The 18,633-nt window shown below is 40.2% G+C and overlaps 1 protein-coding gene across 2 annotated transcripts in view; it reads right to left on the bottom strand.

Moving 5' to 3' along the window:
- Window positions 1-6,225: 6,225 nt before the first annotated feature.
- The window catches only part of COL4A1 (collagen type IV alpha 1 chain), a 127,894-nt gene continuing 115,486 nt past the window's right edge, over window positions 6,226-18,633 (bottom strand). For both annotated transcript variants that reach the window (XM_074561594.1, XM_074561604.1), the window contains exons 45-52: window positions 18,030-18,101; window positions 17,079-17,207; window positions 15,588-15,686; window positions 15,227-15,439; window positions 13,545-13,722; window positions 10,716-10,830; window positions 9,308-9,480; window positions 6,226-7,559 (exon numbers count right to left, since the gene is read on the bottom strand). In XM_074561594.1, the coding sequence (XP_074417695.1) occupies window positions 7,478-7,559; window positions 9,308-9,480; window positions 10,716-10,830; window positions 13,545-13,722; window positions 15,227-15,439; window positions 15,588-15,686; window positions 17,079-17,207; window positions 18,030-18,101 (1,061 nt within the window). In that variant the 3' untranslated portion in view covers window positions 6,226-7,477. The remainder of the gene's footprint in view (window positions 7,560-9,307; window positions 9,481-10,715; window positions 10,831-13,544; window positions 13,723-15,226; window positions 15,440-15,587; window positions 15,687-17,078; window positions 17,208-18,029; window positions 18,102-18,633) is intronic.

Here is an 18,633-nt window from a genome sequence, read left to right as displayed (position 1 = left end):
ATAGCTTCCAGATCCTCTTCACAAATGTCCTCTCAACCTCCGGCTTTGACTAGTAGGACCTACTCAATTTGTTTAGGTCAGTTCTCCGAAAAAGCAAGTGGCTGTAAAGTGATACCTTGCAGGGGCTCCGAAGCACCTCATCTGAGCGGATTCCCAGTTACCCTCCTGCGATCCCAAGGTCACAGTGCCTTCCTTCCTCTAGGAAATGCCGTGCTTCTGGTTTGCACCACGAGCAATCACAGTAATCTTTGGAATCTGAATGTGGTGTTTATTGCAAAAGCATAAGATTGTGTTCAGGAGACTCTATTCAACCAGTGTGATTTCTAGGTTGTTTTTTTTCAATTTGGCCTTCATAACCTCTGCAGCTTTCCTGTTAAGCAATCCCCATCTTTATGGGGAATCCCTCAATTTCCCTCAGAACTGTAGGTGATTACAGCATTTCAGATACTGTCTTTCTTACTCTGATTAACTGTTGGTATAATGTGAATACGTTATCGAGGGAATATTTTCTCAAATTTCCATTTCAGATTTTTCCTTCCCATTTTAGAGTTCACCAGTTTCCCTGAAGTTAAGATTTGCCTTTGAACAGAGGGGAGCTGCAGTGTATTTTTATTGGAATGCCAGCACTTCTTTTCTTTTTGATGTATTTTTAATTGGCAAAGGGAGGGCTGAGAATAAGCCCTTGGCTAGGTCCTTTCCTGAGTTCAGGGACAATGCTAGAAGACCCAGGTGGTATTAGCTTTGAAGGGAGACGGTTGAGGGTTCCCAAGTGCTGATGAAGGGTGGTAAAAAAACCTGTGAAAAAGCTGTAGTTGAGCTATGAAAAGTCTTCATTCCCTTCTGTCTGGTACTCACCTTCTCACCTGTCCGAGTTCCCGCTGATGCTGCAACACATCTTCCATGCTAGGATGAGAGGAGGTAGGTCTCAATATAACTATAAAATTATACTTACTGAGACTCCCGTGGGAATTGGTGTCCGAGCATCACAGATAGCGTGGGGATTCCCAGATACGTTTTTGAAAGTGGTACACAGAAACAATCCCTGACATGTGATTCATGTGATTGCGTTTCAAGTCCCTGCAATTTGGTTGCCCCTTTGATCACATCTCACAAACAGGTTCGTGTCCAAAATTAGGCTGGAAAAAATGCTGCTATAATTATTTAGAGGAAATAGGAAGAGGGGGACATCTTCCACTGCCAGCTACTATGCCCACAAAGATAACAAAAGCTTTGGCAGAACACAGCATTGGGCATGTGCTAGCACTCTCCACTTTGAACCCCTTCCAGGAACCGACGGTGAGAAATAACCACTTTGGTGCGAGCCCGAGAGAGGTACGTTCTAGAGAAAGCAGGCAGCGAGTTACACCGGTCTAAACGCTGTGCGTTAAGAGTAATAAAATGGTTTGATCAATGCTCTTTAAACTGTTCTACAAGGACTTCCTTCCCTGCCCGGGCCATTTTACATGCTTATTTACTGCAGCGCAAATCATACTTCATGGAGCTGAGATGACAAATGAAGCCTGCCACAATTCTGCATGAAATGTAACATGTTTTCTTAGGCGAGACAGGAGTTGACAGAGCATCAAATGACCATGTTCCATCTATAACTTTCACTCTGTCAAGTCTTCTGTCCTCTGCACGCCAATTATAATAAATACGGCTGACTGCATATAGCCAGAGGAAAATGAAGGCGGCTCTCTAACATACGTAAAACTAAAAGATCCAGACTTTTGTAAATCCTTTGATTGTTTGCGTAAAAGCAATTCTCTCTTCTCTTTGGTTTGAAAGACAATAAGAAGTCGGAAAGGAATATATCTTTAGTAATCAACATTGAAATATAAGTAAGAATATTCAGGTCAGAGTAACATCCTCTGACAGCGGGAGCTGAAGACAGGAGGTGGTGTCAGTAGGCCTGGCTGGGTGACACAGCTTTACCACAGGAAGCATTTCTGAGTTCATGAGAAGTAGCAGTGATTTATCCTCCCACAGGTATTAACACCTCAAGCAACACAACAAGCATATTGTTTGCTAGAGAGAAATAACCAAAAGGACACACCCCCGCCTTGCATTTTTTAGAAGGACTTTCTTCTGACATGCTGAAGGAAGAGAACTGTTTAAAAAATGTATACTTTCAAGAAAGTATTTTTTGAAGTTGTTCTGAGTGCTAGTACATGTTTCACAAATAATGTGTTGCTGCTTGCTCAGCTGTTAGTGACAAAAGTTTATTATTTTTTATTTATAATTATGCTGTAGAGACCCCCCCAATATTGCAAGCTCACAATTAATATTACGTTCATACTAAATAAACTATACGACAACTAGTGGATGGGTGGAATGATTTCATAGAATCACAGAATCATAGAACCATAGGGTTGGAAGGTACCTCTGAAGATCATCTAGTCCAACCCCCCTGCCAGAGCAGGGTCACCCAGAGCAGGTTGCACAGGAACGCGTCCAGGCGGGTTTTGAATGTCTCCAGAGACACAGACTCCACCACCTCTCTGGGCAGCCTGTTCCAGTGCTCTGCCGCCCTCAGAGTAAAGAAGTTCCTCCTCATGTTTAGGTGGAACTTCTTGTGCTGAAGTTTGTGCCCATTAACCTCTGTCCTGTCACTGGGCACCACTGAGAAGAGCCTGGCCCCATCCTCCTGACACCCACCCTTTAAGTATTTATAAGCATTGGTAAGATCCCCCCTCAGTCGTCTTTTTTCCAGACTGAAGAGACCCAAGTCCCTCAGCCTTTCTTCATCAGAGAGGTGTTCCAGTCCCCTAATCATCTTGGTAGCCCTTTGCTGTACCCTCTCCAGCAGTTCCCTGTCCTTCTTGAACTGGGGAGCCCAGAACCGGACACAGCACTCCAGGTGCGGCCTCACCAGGGCAGAGTAGAGGGCGAGGATGACCTCCCTCGACCTGCTGGCCACACTATTCTTGATGCAGCCCAGGATGCCATTGGCCTTGTTGGCCACAAGGGCACATTGCTGGCTCATGGTCATCCTGTTGTCCACCACCCTCTCTCTACGCTCTTACCTCAGTCTGAAAACAGAGAGGTTGATTGCTCCATGTGGCCACTGGATAATTCCTTTTCTTAATGATTAATTATATTCCAGACCATCACTGGTCTCAGCATCAGCCTGAGCCTGATGTATGTGTTTAAGGATCCACACCAGTCTCCCATGTTCTTGCTGTGTTATCTAATGCAGAATGTGAAGCTCACAAGAAAGATTAGCTCCGTATGAAGAGGCAGAAATAGAGCAGGCAGCTGACACCACATGAACAGCAAAGAGTGGGGAAGCTCCACCGCAGCCTCAGGAAGAACGCTGCTGGACTCCTGAAGGTCTGAGTGCTGGCATGGCCAAACACTGTTATTAGAGCAAGGGATGGAGATACAGGCAGAACCAAGACACTTGCGGTTTCAAGTTGTCAGGGGTCTGTCTTTGTGCCAGGTGCCATATGCCATCTCTGCTATGAGGACAGGCTGAGAGAGTTGGGGTTGTTCAGCCTGGAGAAGAGAAGGCTGCGGGGAGACCTTATAGCAGCCTGCCAGTACCTAAAGGGGGCCTACAGGAAGGATGGGGAGAGACTCTTTATCGGGGGGTGTAGCGATAGGATGAGGGGTAACGGTTTTAAACTGAAAAACGGGAGATTTAGATTAGATACTAGGAAGAAATTCTTTCCTGTGAGGGTGGTGAGGCACTGGAACAGGTTGCCCAGAGAAGCTGTGGATCCCTGGAAGTGTTCAAGGCCAGGCTGGATGGGGCTTTGAGCAGCCTGGCCTAGTGGGAGGTGTCCCTGCCCATGGCAGGGGGTTGGAACTAGATGGTCTTTGAGGTCCCTTCCAACCCGAACCATTCTGTGATTCTGTGATTTTCTGTTTACTGGGTTTAGTGGGCACTATGGGACCAAAAGAGCCTGGCCCTGCGTTTTACATGTTTATGTTCTGCCTTGTGTAGCTGGTGCAGTTTACTCACGATTTGTAAAACATGAAAGGTAGGAAAGAAATTCCCAAAAAGTCATGCAGCTTTATGATTTCAGTCATAAAAAGGTATGACTTTAATACAATCGCTTCTCAGGGAGGCTGGTACAGGGATATTGTTCTCAGGAGTCCCGTTTCATAGAAAAAAGTGTATTTCATCAAGGAAGTTACTACTATGAAAAGGATAAAAGATATAATTGTCAACGGAACGTATATTTGTCAGAAAAGACACACAGGCTAAGAGATAATTTGTTTCTAAATATATGTTAGATTATTTAATTATATTCTATTTTTATTTTGTCTATGTATAGGTTTTTTAATTTTTTTTTTTTACTGAAGACTGCTCCACCCTATTTCAGAAGGAAAATTACTGGTGACTAGAACATGTCAGAATGGAGCCAGAGACTTGGGAAAATAAAGAACTGTCAGACTGCTTTACATTTTAGTGGATTAGAGAACAAGGCATTTGTTAGTGTAAAGTTGTTAGTACCAATATTACCATAAAGAGAGCAAGGGCACCACCTGCTGTTTTAGAAATGTATTTATTCGGGTCATGAAAGTTACTCTTCAAGTACTGCATTCAAAAACAGTCAGGCCTACTAAACAAGCTGGACTTCTTTAGGAAAGCTTTCTCCTGGAATTTAAGCTTATGCAAGACAATTTTAACAAATGATGTGTTTGCCGTTGCCTGTTCACACAATGAACTGTACTGTAGCAACAATGCTGGCTATAATTGACTGAATATGGGGGTACTTACAGATTTTTGAAAGCAAGAAAGTGTTTCACATTTCTTTTCTGCTTTAGTACACGGGCTCTTCCTCACTCAGGGCATCAAGATTTAGCGTTCACAACATTTTCAGTAGATCTGATTGGTACTCGATAACCACCGAAAAGTTTACTCGCTGACTTAAGTAGAAATAGCATCTTTAGCATGACAATAGTTTAGGTCATTTTATGAGCTGGAGGTTATGGAATAAATAATTACTACTAGATAAGTGAAACATCAAACTACAGTTCAAACAGTTTTGAAAATTTTCAAAGGACCTTGTTTCCAAAATGCTCCTGGTTGCGAAAACGCAGGTTAGTACACAGCCAGCTGCAGTGAGTAGTCCCATCCCTAGCAAAAGGGGTTGTATTCTTGCGCTCAGAGTTGATTTAAACATACATGCAGGACTTTATAAATTCAACCGTCTGGCAGTTCTGAGACAATTTGAACCAAGCAAATTAAATCCCTAGCTGAGAGTGCAATTAAAAAGTCTGAGCAGCAGCTTGGGTCCTCTGAGTCAGAGAAGGCTGAATGCCTGCTTAATTCTTCCTAGAAGCCACAAAGAACCACCCTATCATCTTCTCCGCTTCTTCTGAATAACAAAGGGCACTTCGGAAAACTCTGCATCAGGCTGATTAGACATAACCAGACTCTTGTATTTTATAGGCTGGTAAGGGACTTTTATGAGGATTGCTCGTTTATAAATAAAATTATCATCTGTCAAAACTCCCATGAGAGTTAAGAATCAGCGCTAAAGGAAATGTCCAATTTCTACACAGTCATTTGGCCAGCCAATGTCCCCAAGGATTTTAAGTGAAAGTGAGTTCAGAACAGCAGCAGCCTCTTCACAAATTTGGGAAAACAACATGAAACGTTAACCGATTACGTGCTTTCGCCAAGGAAAAAAGTATCACGGTCCATTTCCTCTTCAGACAACCAGAGCCAAGATTCACCTTGCCCACTTACAAGCAAAATTATATGAGACATTTTAAATTTCATCCTGTCTAATTCAGTTCTGATTTGTGCATGAAAAATCCAAGGGAAGAGTGAAAAATGTGTATAACTTGATTGCTTCCCATGAGCTAAGGTGAAGTTAGCGGATTTTTGTAACCCATTCACATCAAACATATTTCAGTAATAGACGCATAACTCATGTTTTGTCTATCAGTACCGGTTCTTACAAGGTAACAATTGAGATGTCAATACAGTGCCCTGTTTTCCCCTTTTGAAGATGCTTTGTACATCTGAAAGATGTGCAAAACAAAAATAATCTAGGATTGCATCAAGCTTGTGCATTTATTGGTGGCTTATTAAAAATTAATTCATTGCTGTAAATGAACGCTAATAACAAATTAGTAAAAACTTTTTCTTTTCTTCTGTTTTTTTTTTGTTTTTTTTTTTTTTGTTTGTTTTTTTTACACAAATAGTTTTATTACAAACTTGAATTCTTAAGAAATACACATGTAAGAATTACACAAAGGCCTTGGTATTTGCAAAAATCCTTTGGTATTTGCATGGTAAATAAAGTCTATAAAACACTTTTGGACACAGATGTGCTCAAACAATGGTATCATTGCATATAAATTCTTTAGAAATATTTCTGAGGCCACTTAGAATTTTTTTTGGCACAGTATTAACAAAATTAAGGCCTTATACTTTTCAAAATCAAGTCATTCAGTGTGTGAGTAGTGTTTAAAACCCTGAAAAAATATTAAATACAGAATAAAGACTATAAGCTCAAAGCAGGATTTACTATAATAAACACAAATAGCTATTAACCTGGGTTCAGTCTCTGCAACTTCAGCATTGAAATGGCCTAAGTAAAAAGAACATTTCACATCATATTTTGGCATTTAACATCTAATTCATGACACTGAAAAGAAGAAAACTTTAAGCTTCTTTTTGAAATGATAAACTCAGAGCTTGATTTGCCTAATGGTCGATATCTATATAAATTACTAAAATATTTATATATATATTTTTCTTGACCATTGCTGGGTCATTCTTTATTCCACAGGAAAGTTTGTTCTACTGCACAAAGAAGCTGCATAGTACCAACATAGCAGAAACACTTCCTTGCCTTTTTGGGAAACCAATTTGGCAATCTCTTCCAGATGTAGTCCCATGAAAACCAATAGCACTAAAGACTACAAACAGAAGCAAAGGTTTGCAGGATGGCACTCTATGTTGTGAGAAGATGGTTACATGTTGCTTAACCACAGTCTGTAATCCCAAAACTCTTTTTTACATTAGTATTGCTTTGTACAGGAACAATAAGTACATACCCAAGAGTCTGGGATTTTGAGACACCTAGATAACGGTAACAACAAACTTATCTGGGGAAGAAAAATGAATCTAAATCTATAATACAAGAATGAGAAAGGGGGGTCAAACAGTATAAGGCAGAACTGCATACCTCCTAGCACCTTTGCATTTTTTCTGGATAAATGCTGACTTTTTATTCTATCAGTGCATTGCATTTATATAAAAAATACATATATTTTGATCAAAAGTGCCATTTGGCATGTCAACATTTGAAGCTTATCTTTGTTGTCTCTTTTCTTCTTCAGCAAGGACAGGGCCAGTAAAGCAGTGTGTGTTAGTTATGCAAGTTCCTAAAAGGCACTTTACTGTTTTCATATTGGACAACAATGAGGTACATATGATATATGTCTAGGCTTCATTGCTGTTAAACGAATAGCACCATATTGTGTGAAATTAGTTGAAATTCAGAAGTCATTATGTTTTTCTCATACAGACTTGACAACGGCTAACATTTGAGCGCAGATCCCCTGCTTTCAAAGTTGAGGGAGTCGGTTTCCTATTAAAAATAAAGAAATGAAAAGACCCATTAACAACTGTTGATACAGTCAGTTCTCAAGTTTATAATTGACAACACAAACTTTGCATGCAGCCAAGTGCCTCTTTAAGCTCTGCCGAATCAAGAAGGTGTCCCTAAGTTCTCCAATGGATATTCACTTTCAAGTTTGGTGAGAAACTATCACAAGATTAGTTTTAAACATCGTCCACTTTCAGTTACTTCAGAATTCAGTTCTGTCACGAGGCTGAACATTTTCTTAACCAGAACACATTACCTGTTTAATCAGCAGTTTGAGAACATACTGGAATTTGGGTAGTAAAAAAAAAATTAGGCAAAGAAACTAAAGACATTTGGCTGTTCATGATTTTCTGCTAACTCGCGTGGACTTTACAGAAAAATGAAAAGCCAGCAGAGGAAATTATGTGATATCATACAGAAAGACAAATCAAAATCTTTAGTCTCTAGCCTATCCTAAGGAGATACTCTTAGCAGGTGGAAATAAAGCATTTTCGGACAAAAGCATACTTACATTTAACACTTTTCTTTAAAAAGGATTAAGAGTTTACAGGAAACTGCAGAGTATTTGTGAATTATGACAGTACGACAGGTCCCCTGACCTGGGATTATTTTATTAATTTGAGATACAGTTTGTAGCCAGAAAAGGCTGTGAAGTTGATAGGTCTCTGGGTAGGACTCAATGAATACAAACAACTATAGTGCTGACTCCTCTAAATTTTCCTCTGACCAACTCTCCCCTCTCTTAAGGAGCCAGTGCTTACCCCAGTGTTGGCAAATGGGCTCTTTCGGTGGTAGCTTTTATGGGTGATGAGATTATCATAGCCCCAGTGATAACCAGGCCCGGTGCTCAATTTTTCTACCTACTCAGTTGACAACTATCTCATAGACAGTCAAAACTGGCTAAACCATCTGCCTAATTTTGACTGAGACAGTCTAAGGAGCACTCACAGCTCTAGAAGACATGAAGAGATGAAGGGCACCAGATGAAGGGTACCAGATGAAGGGTACCAGGAGTGGCAGACTGGACTGCGGTGGAAGAGGATCATTGCCTGCACTCCAGAAGAATGTCTGCTGATCAGGTAAGGTATGCAGACCTAGGAACTGGTCTATATGCTAACGTATTAATAAAATTCATATGGAACAAATTAGACTGTGTTGAAAAATACTAACGTGCAGGAGACCAGAACAAAGCCTACTACCACTTAATTCCTGAAATTAGAACCTCAGCGGGACTGAAGAAATGCCTGAGGCCTCTGCCTTCAGCTGCATTTTATTCAGACATACTTCCTCAAACATTAGGGAAAGGTAAATAATTGTTCAGCTCACTTAGTTCAACACCTGCACTAATTTCAAGTGTTTCTATTATGTGTTAACATCCACTAGGGAAAAGGTTATATTCTGACTTAATTTTAATCAGTCAGCCTATCCTAGTTACGACTCAGTGAATACAATCAAACATAGTAGCAATGCAAACATTGTTAGATTATTCTGAAAAGCAAAATACCAGGTATAAATGACACATTGTAAACACTAACAGAAGATACATTCATTAATTCCCCCCAAAACTATATATAGATTTTTTTTTGTTACGAAAACCATTACCTGCATACACTAACCAGGCTGGGGCACAGTGAATACTTGAATCATGTATTATATTCAAACAATACTTCTCTTATTCAGTGACAAGGCTTGACTGAGTCTCAAATACTGATAAATAAATATGAACTTACTTGAACATCTCATTCCTCTCTATAGTGGCAAGCCAGAAGCTGTAAGCATTTGCGTAATAATTGCAGGTGCCCCGGCCATGGCATTCAATGAAGGGAGCGCTGCGAAACTCTTCTAGGCAGGAACCAGGAGACGCCAGGGCCTGGCCAGAGCCCTCTGCACCAGCACTGGTGTGCTAGAAAAATGTAAAAGCATCAGTAAGAGAGGGATTCTTTACCTCTTCTGCTGTGACACCTATTGACTATCTTGTACAAATTTTTCTTCACATGCATCTCCTTGTCCTCTGTTGTGTCCGTCTGCTGTTTTGTCCTTCAGGTCAAGGAGGAGCGAGAAGGTGGAGCTGAAGGGCTCCAGAGGTGGCACTGGGTTCTCTCACTTAATGGCAGCACAACACACCAGCAACATCAACTTCAGGGCAGCTGTGTGCACAAAAATCCTTCAGGATGGACAGCAGGACCCAAGTTTCCGCTATGCTAGCAACAGGCCAGGGCCAGCCCTCGGGGCCAGAAGGCACGCAGACTGGTAGGGCTCATATCTGAATAGCTTCACCCAATTCCTGCCCCACATTACAGCATCTTCTCTCCCCACTGCCGAGCACTAACAGCTCTGGATCCATGCTGCTTCTCAGACCATGCCCAGACCTTGCTTGGGAGAGTGGCTGTTGATAAAGGCTGTGAGCGTGAGAGGAAGCATACTAACAACTAACTACTACGGAAGACTACGGAGTGGCTCTTCCAGGCCATTCCTTGGCCCTGTTTATTTGACTAGTATATATACAGCTGAAGAAACTGGATAAAAGGTCAAAAATGCCATCTGAAAACTGAAGGGTTATTCATCAAAAAATGGGAAGAGGACAGGCACTGACACGCTACCACTCTAGGAAGTTACTGCAACACAGATGTAGAAGGAAAATGGAAAACTACGCTTATTTCCTCATTTATTCAGCACTTGGATCCTATGTTGGAGCTGCAAACAAGAGAGCAAGCTGTGTCCATTTCCTCAAAAGTGAACAACTAATTGTTATAGGCCATGCTCTAGTGCCCAAGATTATTGTTTGTGGTGGGGTGTTATGTGTGTTATGTGTGGGGTTGTGGGTGTGGAGTTTAGTAGGTGGGTGTTGTGGGTTTTTTTTGGTTTTTTTGTTTTTTTTTTTTTTGTGGTTGGACTCGATGATCTCAGAGGTCCCTTCCAACCACTAAGATTCTGTGATTCTGTGATTCTGTTATTGCATTATTCTCATTAAGTAATTAGCCAGAATCTTTTTAAAGTCACCAGAAAGGGCAGAGGTCTAATGCCCTCCTAACACCTTAAGTGACATAGTCAGATATTAACTTTCCCAGAGCAGGAGCGTAGATGAAATACCTGAAAAAAAATATTTTCTAAGCTCAGACTATGCCCCAGGGCACTCACCATGACAAAGGAGTAACCAATCCAAAGTGAACTCCAGCCCTCAGGACATGGTGGTATCTGAATTGTTTGACTGTGAACAGCTATTACCATAGCAGGAGCTTCACACACAGAGCATCTAGAAAGACCAAGACATGAATGAGCTATGTGCATTTGAGGATTAATACTACTTCTTTTTTCAGAAGTTGCTTTCGTTAAGGAATTCTGAATTAGAAAATGTCGCTTTCAAAAACAAAGGAAAATCAAAATGTTTCCTTCAGAAAAACAACTAGCTGGTTTGGGGTTTTTTTTCCCCTCCTCATTTACTTCGGGATAGCTTAACTGTTAAGTCTTATTCCTATTAGCAAAGAACAAGAGAACTCTTATCTGAATATTTAAATGTATTTGTCTTTTTCTAGTCCCATTTGTACTGTAGTTTCTGGAAGTGGTCATCTCGTGAACATGAGAGGCAAATAGCCCAACATTGTAACTCAGCAAGTATCACTTAAAAGTGGTCCACTGTAATCAGAGACAAGAGCAATTCATCATCCTAAACACAGCCCTGAATGACTTCCAGATAGAAAGCCATGTCTCTGGAAAACGTCTCACAAAGATAATCACTGCTAATCTTCTCCATGCATTTTCCTTGAAAGTGGCTTTTATTTACATTTGTGGTCTTTATCTCCAGTAAGAGATTTTTAGCAAAGTAACTTGAATGATGAACTTGAAAGCAACTCTTCGGAAAGCCGTGCAGCATCAATTCTTTTACTTTAGATAAATTCATTGTGTCTCAGAACTGCTAGGTTACTGAATAATCCAATGAACAATCCTACCTTCACAGGAGAATCATAAAAAATGTGAGTTGGGCTGGAAATTTTAATACGGGAGCTGGTAATAAGTAATTTGGTAGATATAATCTATTTTTTCTTGTACAACTCCTAAATTGGCTACTGCAGCTAGCTATGATGAAAATGATTCAAAACAGATACTTAGAACTAGACAGTCTGATTCCTGTTATCAGAGTGCTGAAAAGAATCAAGTGCAAAATGGATTAAGTTGGATTCTGGAAAATGCACAGAAGCAAAGGAATTCAGAATGAAAGCCTTCTATTTCTGACTTGTGAAGACTGCATTCATACCTACTGCCTTCATCTTTAGTGCAGAAGTAAGACAGTTATTTTCAGAAACACATCAATGAACAAGTAAGTTAAAAGAAGAATGTAAAGCTGCCTCTATTCTTGGAGCTCTGCTTTGCTTCAAGAAATTTCTGGTATTTCAGTGGAAGGCCTTACATGAAAAGAAGTCCCATGACCCAAGGCAGCAAGTGGCACTTCTACACCTTTTCAACTTTTGGACAGGGAAAACCATTGTTTTTAAAGCCTCGACTAATAAAATAGATTGAAAGAATAGTCTTCTCAGATTCCTTGTTGGTTTAAAAAACATGCCCATTCACACATATACATCTATATATACACACATATACATTTTTATGGTGCAAAAGCTACTTTATATGCATAAGATAAGGCAGAGTGCTGGTTGGTACATCCTTGAGTCTCAAAAGTGATTGTTAAAGGTTATTTTGGGTGCTTGAACCGGGATGGCATAAAAGGAACATGAATTTCAGAGGTTGGTCATTTGAATTTTTCTCAAAGTCAGTCCCCTTCCATTCACATCCAATGAACAACAAAAAAATCAGGACCAACAAAAACTATAGTCTATGTTGAGAATCTTGCCCTCAATCTGCCCACTCCATTTCAAGGCATACGAATTTCTATGGCATTAAACCGAAAACAGCGTACAGAGTACAACTGCAGACACAAGGTGGCTTCTATTATACAAAACAAATATCAAATGTTTTGCAGCAGATCCAAATAGTTTTTTGAACATAGCAAGATTTCAAGACTACAGCCCACTGATGGTTTGAATTGTCCTTTCTCTCGGACAGTATACATAGACCCGAGAAAATGATAACTCCCATTCAATTTACATGGCAGGGAGAGCAATCAGCAAGAGCTGATACGGATTAGAAGCAATGATAGGAATCATAGTAATGACTATATCTAATGGTTATCATTTAAGTTATAAGTTGGAGATTCCTTGTCAGATTCTTATCTAACAACAGTGGTATAGTTCTCCACAGTCTTGCTCACACATCTGCCTTCAGCACTGGGCATATTATGCCAGAATAGTTTTTGCTAGTGGCCTTAAAATTTAAAATGGACCAAAAGTTCAACATGTTGGACTGCTGCAGAAGAGTTATGTCTGATATAAGTGCCACACTTTATGCTGGCTGAGAATCTGGAATTATTAAAAAAAAAATAGATGATTGATTTTGCAACTGTTTCCTTTAATTCAGACAATAATGGCTGTATTCAAGCAATAAGTCCAAAACAATGGAAGAAGCCTGGCAGTGTACTGTACAATAAATAATGCTACCATTTTCAAAGAAAAGGAAACTGAGCCCTAAAAAGCTTCTAGCTATGTCTAGTCAAAAAAAAAAAAAAAAAAGAGAATTGTTTTTGACAAGAATTGTGAATAAATTCAAAACTTCTTCAAAGTAGATCATAGCTTTTGCAAAACATAATTTCAAAATAAATATTTTCATTTCAATTAGACTCAAAATAGACTACTCTATTTGTTTGGGTTTCCTCCCAAATGAATTTCTTTTTGATCAAAGTCTAAACTGAAAACATGCACACTTTGAAACATTTCATCAAAGGAACTCAAATTTTAAATTTAAAGGCAGGAAATAAAAATATGCAGATTAAAAGCCTTTTTTTTAAAAAAAAAAAGTACCATACGCACTTTTCACAGGCTTCTTCATTTTACAAACACAGCAGAACTGAAACCGTACCTGCTGATGAATGGTCTGATATTATCACCAGTAATAGGAGCCATATTCATTGGCATGGGTTCAGGAGTGGACAGCCAGTAGGAATAGTCATTCCTTGATGCAAAGTTACATACGTTGTTGATATTGCAGAATAAGAAAGGCATTGTACTGAATTTACGAAGACAGCTTCCTGCCGTGCCTGAAAAGTTAAGTGAAAGGTTACTTGTTAACCCATTTTATTAAACCATTGCCAACTGCCAAACAAATATTTCCAGGAGCAGCTAAAAAGCAGACAATCCAGTTCCCTCAGAGGAAGTGACTCCTCCAAGCTCTGTCAGGAAGGAACAGAGCAAGGCAAGGAGCAGCCTAGTCTTGCCTGTAGAATTATGGAATAACTTTGACTGGAATAGACCACTAGAGGTCATCTATCCTAACCCCCCGCCAGTTAAATCAGGTCGCTTGGGCCCACAGACAGTTGAGTTTTGAGTATCTCCAAAGACAGAGATTCAACAACCTCTCAGGTTCCGTTCCAGTGTTTGAGCATCAGCACGGTAAAAAAGCTTTTCTTTATGTTTCAATGGAATATATCTCATGCTTGTGTCCATTGCTGCTTCTGTCACTGAGCCCCTCTGAGAAGAGTTTGGCTCCATCTTCCCTACCTTCCCTGCAGACAGCTGTAGGCAGCAATAAAGGCCTCCCCCTAAATTTCGGTTAAGGCTGAGCAAACTCAGTTCCATCAGACTGTCCAGACCCCACTAGCTATCTTAATAGCTAGCTGTTGTATTTACTGTGGTATGTCAACGTTTTCCTTGTTCTGGGAGGCCAAAGTCTGGGCACAATATTCCAAATGCGGCCTCACAACTGCCGAACAGAGGGGAAGAATCACTTCCCTCCATCTGCTGGTTGCACTTTTGCCAATAGAGCCCAGTAGGCTGGGCAGCGGTGAATGGGGTAGTTGCAAGGGCACACTGCTAACTCATGTTCAGCGTTGCTCATCAGGACTCCTAGATCCTTTTCTGCAAAGCAGTCTGTACTGCTGTTACTGGAAATAGCAGTCAGTCCCCAGCCTGTTCTGTTGCACAAGGTTATTTCATTCTAGCTGTACCCCTTTGCATTTGCCTTTACTGAACTTCTTGAGGTTCTACTCAGTCTTCCTCTCCAGCTTGGCCAGGTCACTCTGAATGGCAGCTGTGTCCACTAAGGAATCAACCATTCCTCCCAATCTGGCATTACCCACAAACTTGCTGAGAGTGCACTCTATCACATTACCCAAGTCATTAATAAATTCATTAAACACTATTGGCCCAATACTAATTCCTGAGGGGAATGTCTGACGTCCCAAGGGACATCATTAATCAAAAACCACCACTCAGACTTTGTACATCTAATCACATCTCTCTGAGCCTGATGGACCCACCAATTTTCCACTCATCTTACCATCTACTTAGCCAGCCCATATCTCACTAGTTTGACTACAAAGATATTATGGATGACTATGTCAAAGGCTTTGATAAAGACTTTCTTAAATAAACTGACACTGTTTCCACTATACACCAAACCATTATTTGTACCAACTTAGAAGGCATCATAAAGCACCAGCTAGCCAAGAATAATTACACAGGTTTGTTCAACACAGTTCTTCAAGTGAAAGAAACGTGGTTTGTAACCAATTCTAATTGAATTCTAATTTGGTCTCTACTTACCCAGATCTTGGCCATGTGCTCTTTCATTGCCTTGTACATAAAGCAAGGAGTAGCCATGGTAAATCAGCCTTGTTCCAAATGGACATGATGGTTCTTCAGTGGTTTGACTGTGTCTGGTAACAAGGAAGCCATGAGCAACAGATGGTGCACCTGGTGGGCCCATAGCCCCAGGCAAACCTTCGGGGCCAGGTGGACCAGGGAATCCTCTGGGCCCTACAATACAGAGAATCTCCTTTTATATCTACAGACAGCAGTACTCTGCCTACATAACTGAAGAAGTGAAATTAGATACATTCACACCTAATCTCCTACGTTGTTTTTCTGTGAAGGAATCAAGTCTTTGAAGAACTCATGGGCTTACCTGGGGGACCATACGGACCAACTTCTCCTTTTTGCCCAGGTTTACCATCAAATCCTGGACTACCAGGTGGTCCAGGTACACCTGAAGGTCCTGTCACCCCTGTTGAAAAACAAGGAATAGTTATTACTGGATATTACTTCACGTTAGTTCTGACTTCTTGGCTTTTAATACAGTACAGCACAAGCACACCTCAGCATAAACTAAACTCATGCAGATTCAACGTGTACATTTCAGTATCTAGAGCACTCATGTGGGTTACTGCAGGCAAAGTGATTATAGTAGAGAAGAACAGAAAAGTAAGCAGAGGAAGTGCTTCTAAAACTACTAGTATTCGCCTGGAATATGAAAAAGAAGGGCAGCAATCTCTTCCCTCTCTGCTTATCATATGACTCAATCAAAAATAGACCATAAAAAGTAGGGCCACGAATAGAGGGAAAATCAGTATTCTCTTAGCTTCTTCCCAAACAGTTTTCAGACATATATCTTCCCTTTATCAATTTCTAGGGATGCTTTGAGTCCTACATAAACTCAGTAACTCTGACTTTGGGAAAAAGAAGTTAACACCATCACCTCCATACCACAGATGTCCTTTTCATGATCACTCAAAAAGCAATATTGTGTTCATGTACTGAACTGACTACTAGAGAACAGAAACAGAACCCATACAAGCAAACCCACGCAATGTTCAATCACTGAAATTATCTCATAGCTATTTCATAATGGACAGCAGCTGCAGAATTGTAACCCCACTTTCAAGAGCAAACTTCCATATCTATTCTATTAAATAGAAAGAAGATATTCATTATAATCCACAACAATTCCCCATCATCTTCTCATTAAACAGTCAGGAACACAGCTTTCCCTTAGAATCTTAATAGCTTAAGAACACCTCTGAGCTCTCACTCTCTGTCCTGTCATTCTGAAGGACCTGTGTCCTTGTGACAGCATTTCATTTGTTTTACCCTTTTCTCCATTCTCTTACTCCTAGTGTGTTTAATTTTTGCAGTTCACCTTTTCTTTATAAAAATGGCAATGTCTGGACAAAATCTAGGACTATGGAATAAGCTTACTCAGAAAGCACTTTCGACTCCAAGATCAAGGTGTTTTTCCTCATGCTTGTCTTCTCCCAGAGACACACAGCAATTAAGTTTGGATTCAACACTAAAGACAGAAGATACCCTAACAAATACATTCTGGGGAAAGGATGAGCAGCGTGTTACAAGCCATCCTGCTTACTGCTGATCTCAGATACTGATGTGATGACTGCAGAGTGAGAGCCTATAAAAAAATCACTAGAAAGACATCTGTTTCTGGGACTCCTTTGGATGAGCTTCAAAAAGAAGGACTCTCTTACTAATCATGGACACAATTTGAGTGGCTTATAAGAAGCTGGATAACAACATATGAAAAATCTTCTAGTGTCTAGCCTATCATTGGTCTATTTTTACATTACTTAAAATGTATTTCTACTGGCAAGTTAGAAACTCTCACCTTGCTGTCCTTTGGGACCTGGAAGTCCTGGGAATCCTTTGAGACCAACTGGTCCTACAGGGCCAGGTAAGCCAGGATCCCCTTTAACAAGTTGAAAAGCACCTGGTGGGCCTGGTGGACCTTGTAAACCTGCCAAAGTTAACAGAAGAAATCAGCATGTATTTAGCATTGCACAATGAAAAAAAGTGAGAAAACAATGTTACCTTTTATTGCCATTTATGTAGTCAGAGAATAGACAGAACCTATAGCTACAAGATATCAATGGATTGAGGGCTGGAACACCTCTCCTATGATGAAAGGCTGAAGGAGTTGGAGATGTTCAGCCTGGAGAAGAGAAGGCTCCGGGGAGACCTTATTGTGGCATTTCAATATATAAAGGGGGCTTATAAGAAAGACACAGATAGTTATTTTGTACCAGGGTCTGGAGTGACAGGACAAGGGGCAATGATTTTAAACAGAAAGAGGGTACATTTAGACTGGACTTAAGGAAAATATTTTTTTTACAATGAGGGTGGTGAGACACTGGAACAGGTTGCCCAGGGAAGTTGTAGCCGCCCCATCCCTAGAAGTGTTTAAAGTCAGGTTCGATGGAGATTTCAGCAACCTGATCTAGTGAAAGATGTCCTTGGCCATGCAGAGGGATTGGACTAGGTGATCTCTAGGGTCCCTTCCAACCCAAACCATTCATGATTCTATGGTTTTAGGATACCATTTAAAGATTCTGTTAATGACAAAACCTCAGTGTCGAATTTTCAGAGCAGGAGATAAATACATTCACTCTCTACGCAATACTTAAATCTAATCTGACCATTCAGATGCTAATACCATGATATCTGGTTTAATATTCTACCTTTTTACACTAAATAAAAAGGGTGAGGGAGATATCCATTGATTAGTCACAAATAACCATTTTAACAACAACATCTGGGGAAAAAAGTCTTTATATTATACCTTTAGATCCAGGAAGACCTTGGTCACCTCGCTCACCCTTAAGGCCTGGGAAGCCAGGAGATCCTTTTGGACCTGAAGTCAAAGGAAATATTTACATGGAAATTCAATAATTTCTGGATTTGGAAATATATGTGCAGGATAATCATGTACAACCTCAGGATCATGTAAAGGACATGACTTTATTCACACAAGTACTTTTTAACTGTTTGCAAGAACAAAATACCGACAACAGCACCAAGTCACCAAGGAAATAATGACTGAAAACAAACGTATCTTACTTTAATTACTAGTATCTTTCTCTAAATTATGAAAATTATTTTTTATCTATTAATAACTGCATTTTTTTATACATGCAGTGTTTTCATGTATATGATGGTGATAGTAGCAGCAATATAGTCAACAATGGGAGAAATACTGAGCCCGTATTTCCTCAAATATAGCTATAACATTTGCCTCTCCAATCTTGAAGATTCTTGACTGGTAATGTCTAAACAGTTGATTTTACATCCACCTTTTACAGCAAGTGCACACTTAAAATTGGCAGAGGAAAATATCAGGCAAAAGGCAAAAAACCTTGAGAAAAATCTTGATCTTCTTGTATGCT

The sequence above is a fragment of the Larus michahellis genome, chromosome 1 (assembly GCF_964199755.1).
Source record: "Larus michahellis chromosome 1, bLarMic1.1, whole genome shotgun sequence".
In the NCBI taxonomy this organism is placed as follows: Eukaryota; Metazoa; Chordata; class Aves; order Charadriiformes; family Laridae; genus Larus; species Larus michahellis.
Note: the sequence above shows the minus strand (reverse complement) of the source record. Positions and strands in the feature narration are given on the sequence as shown.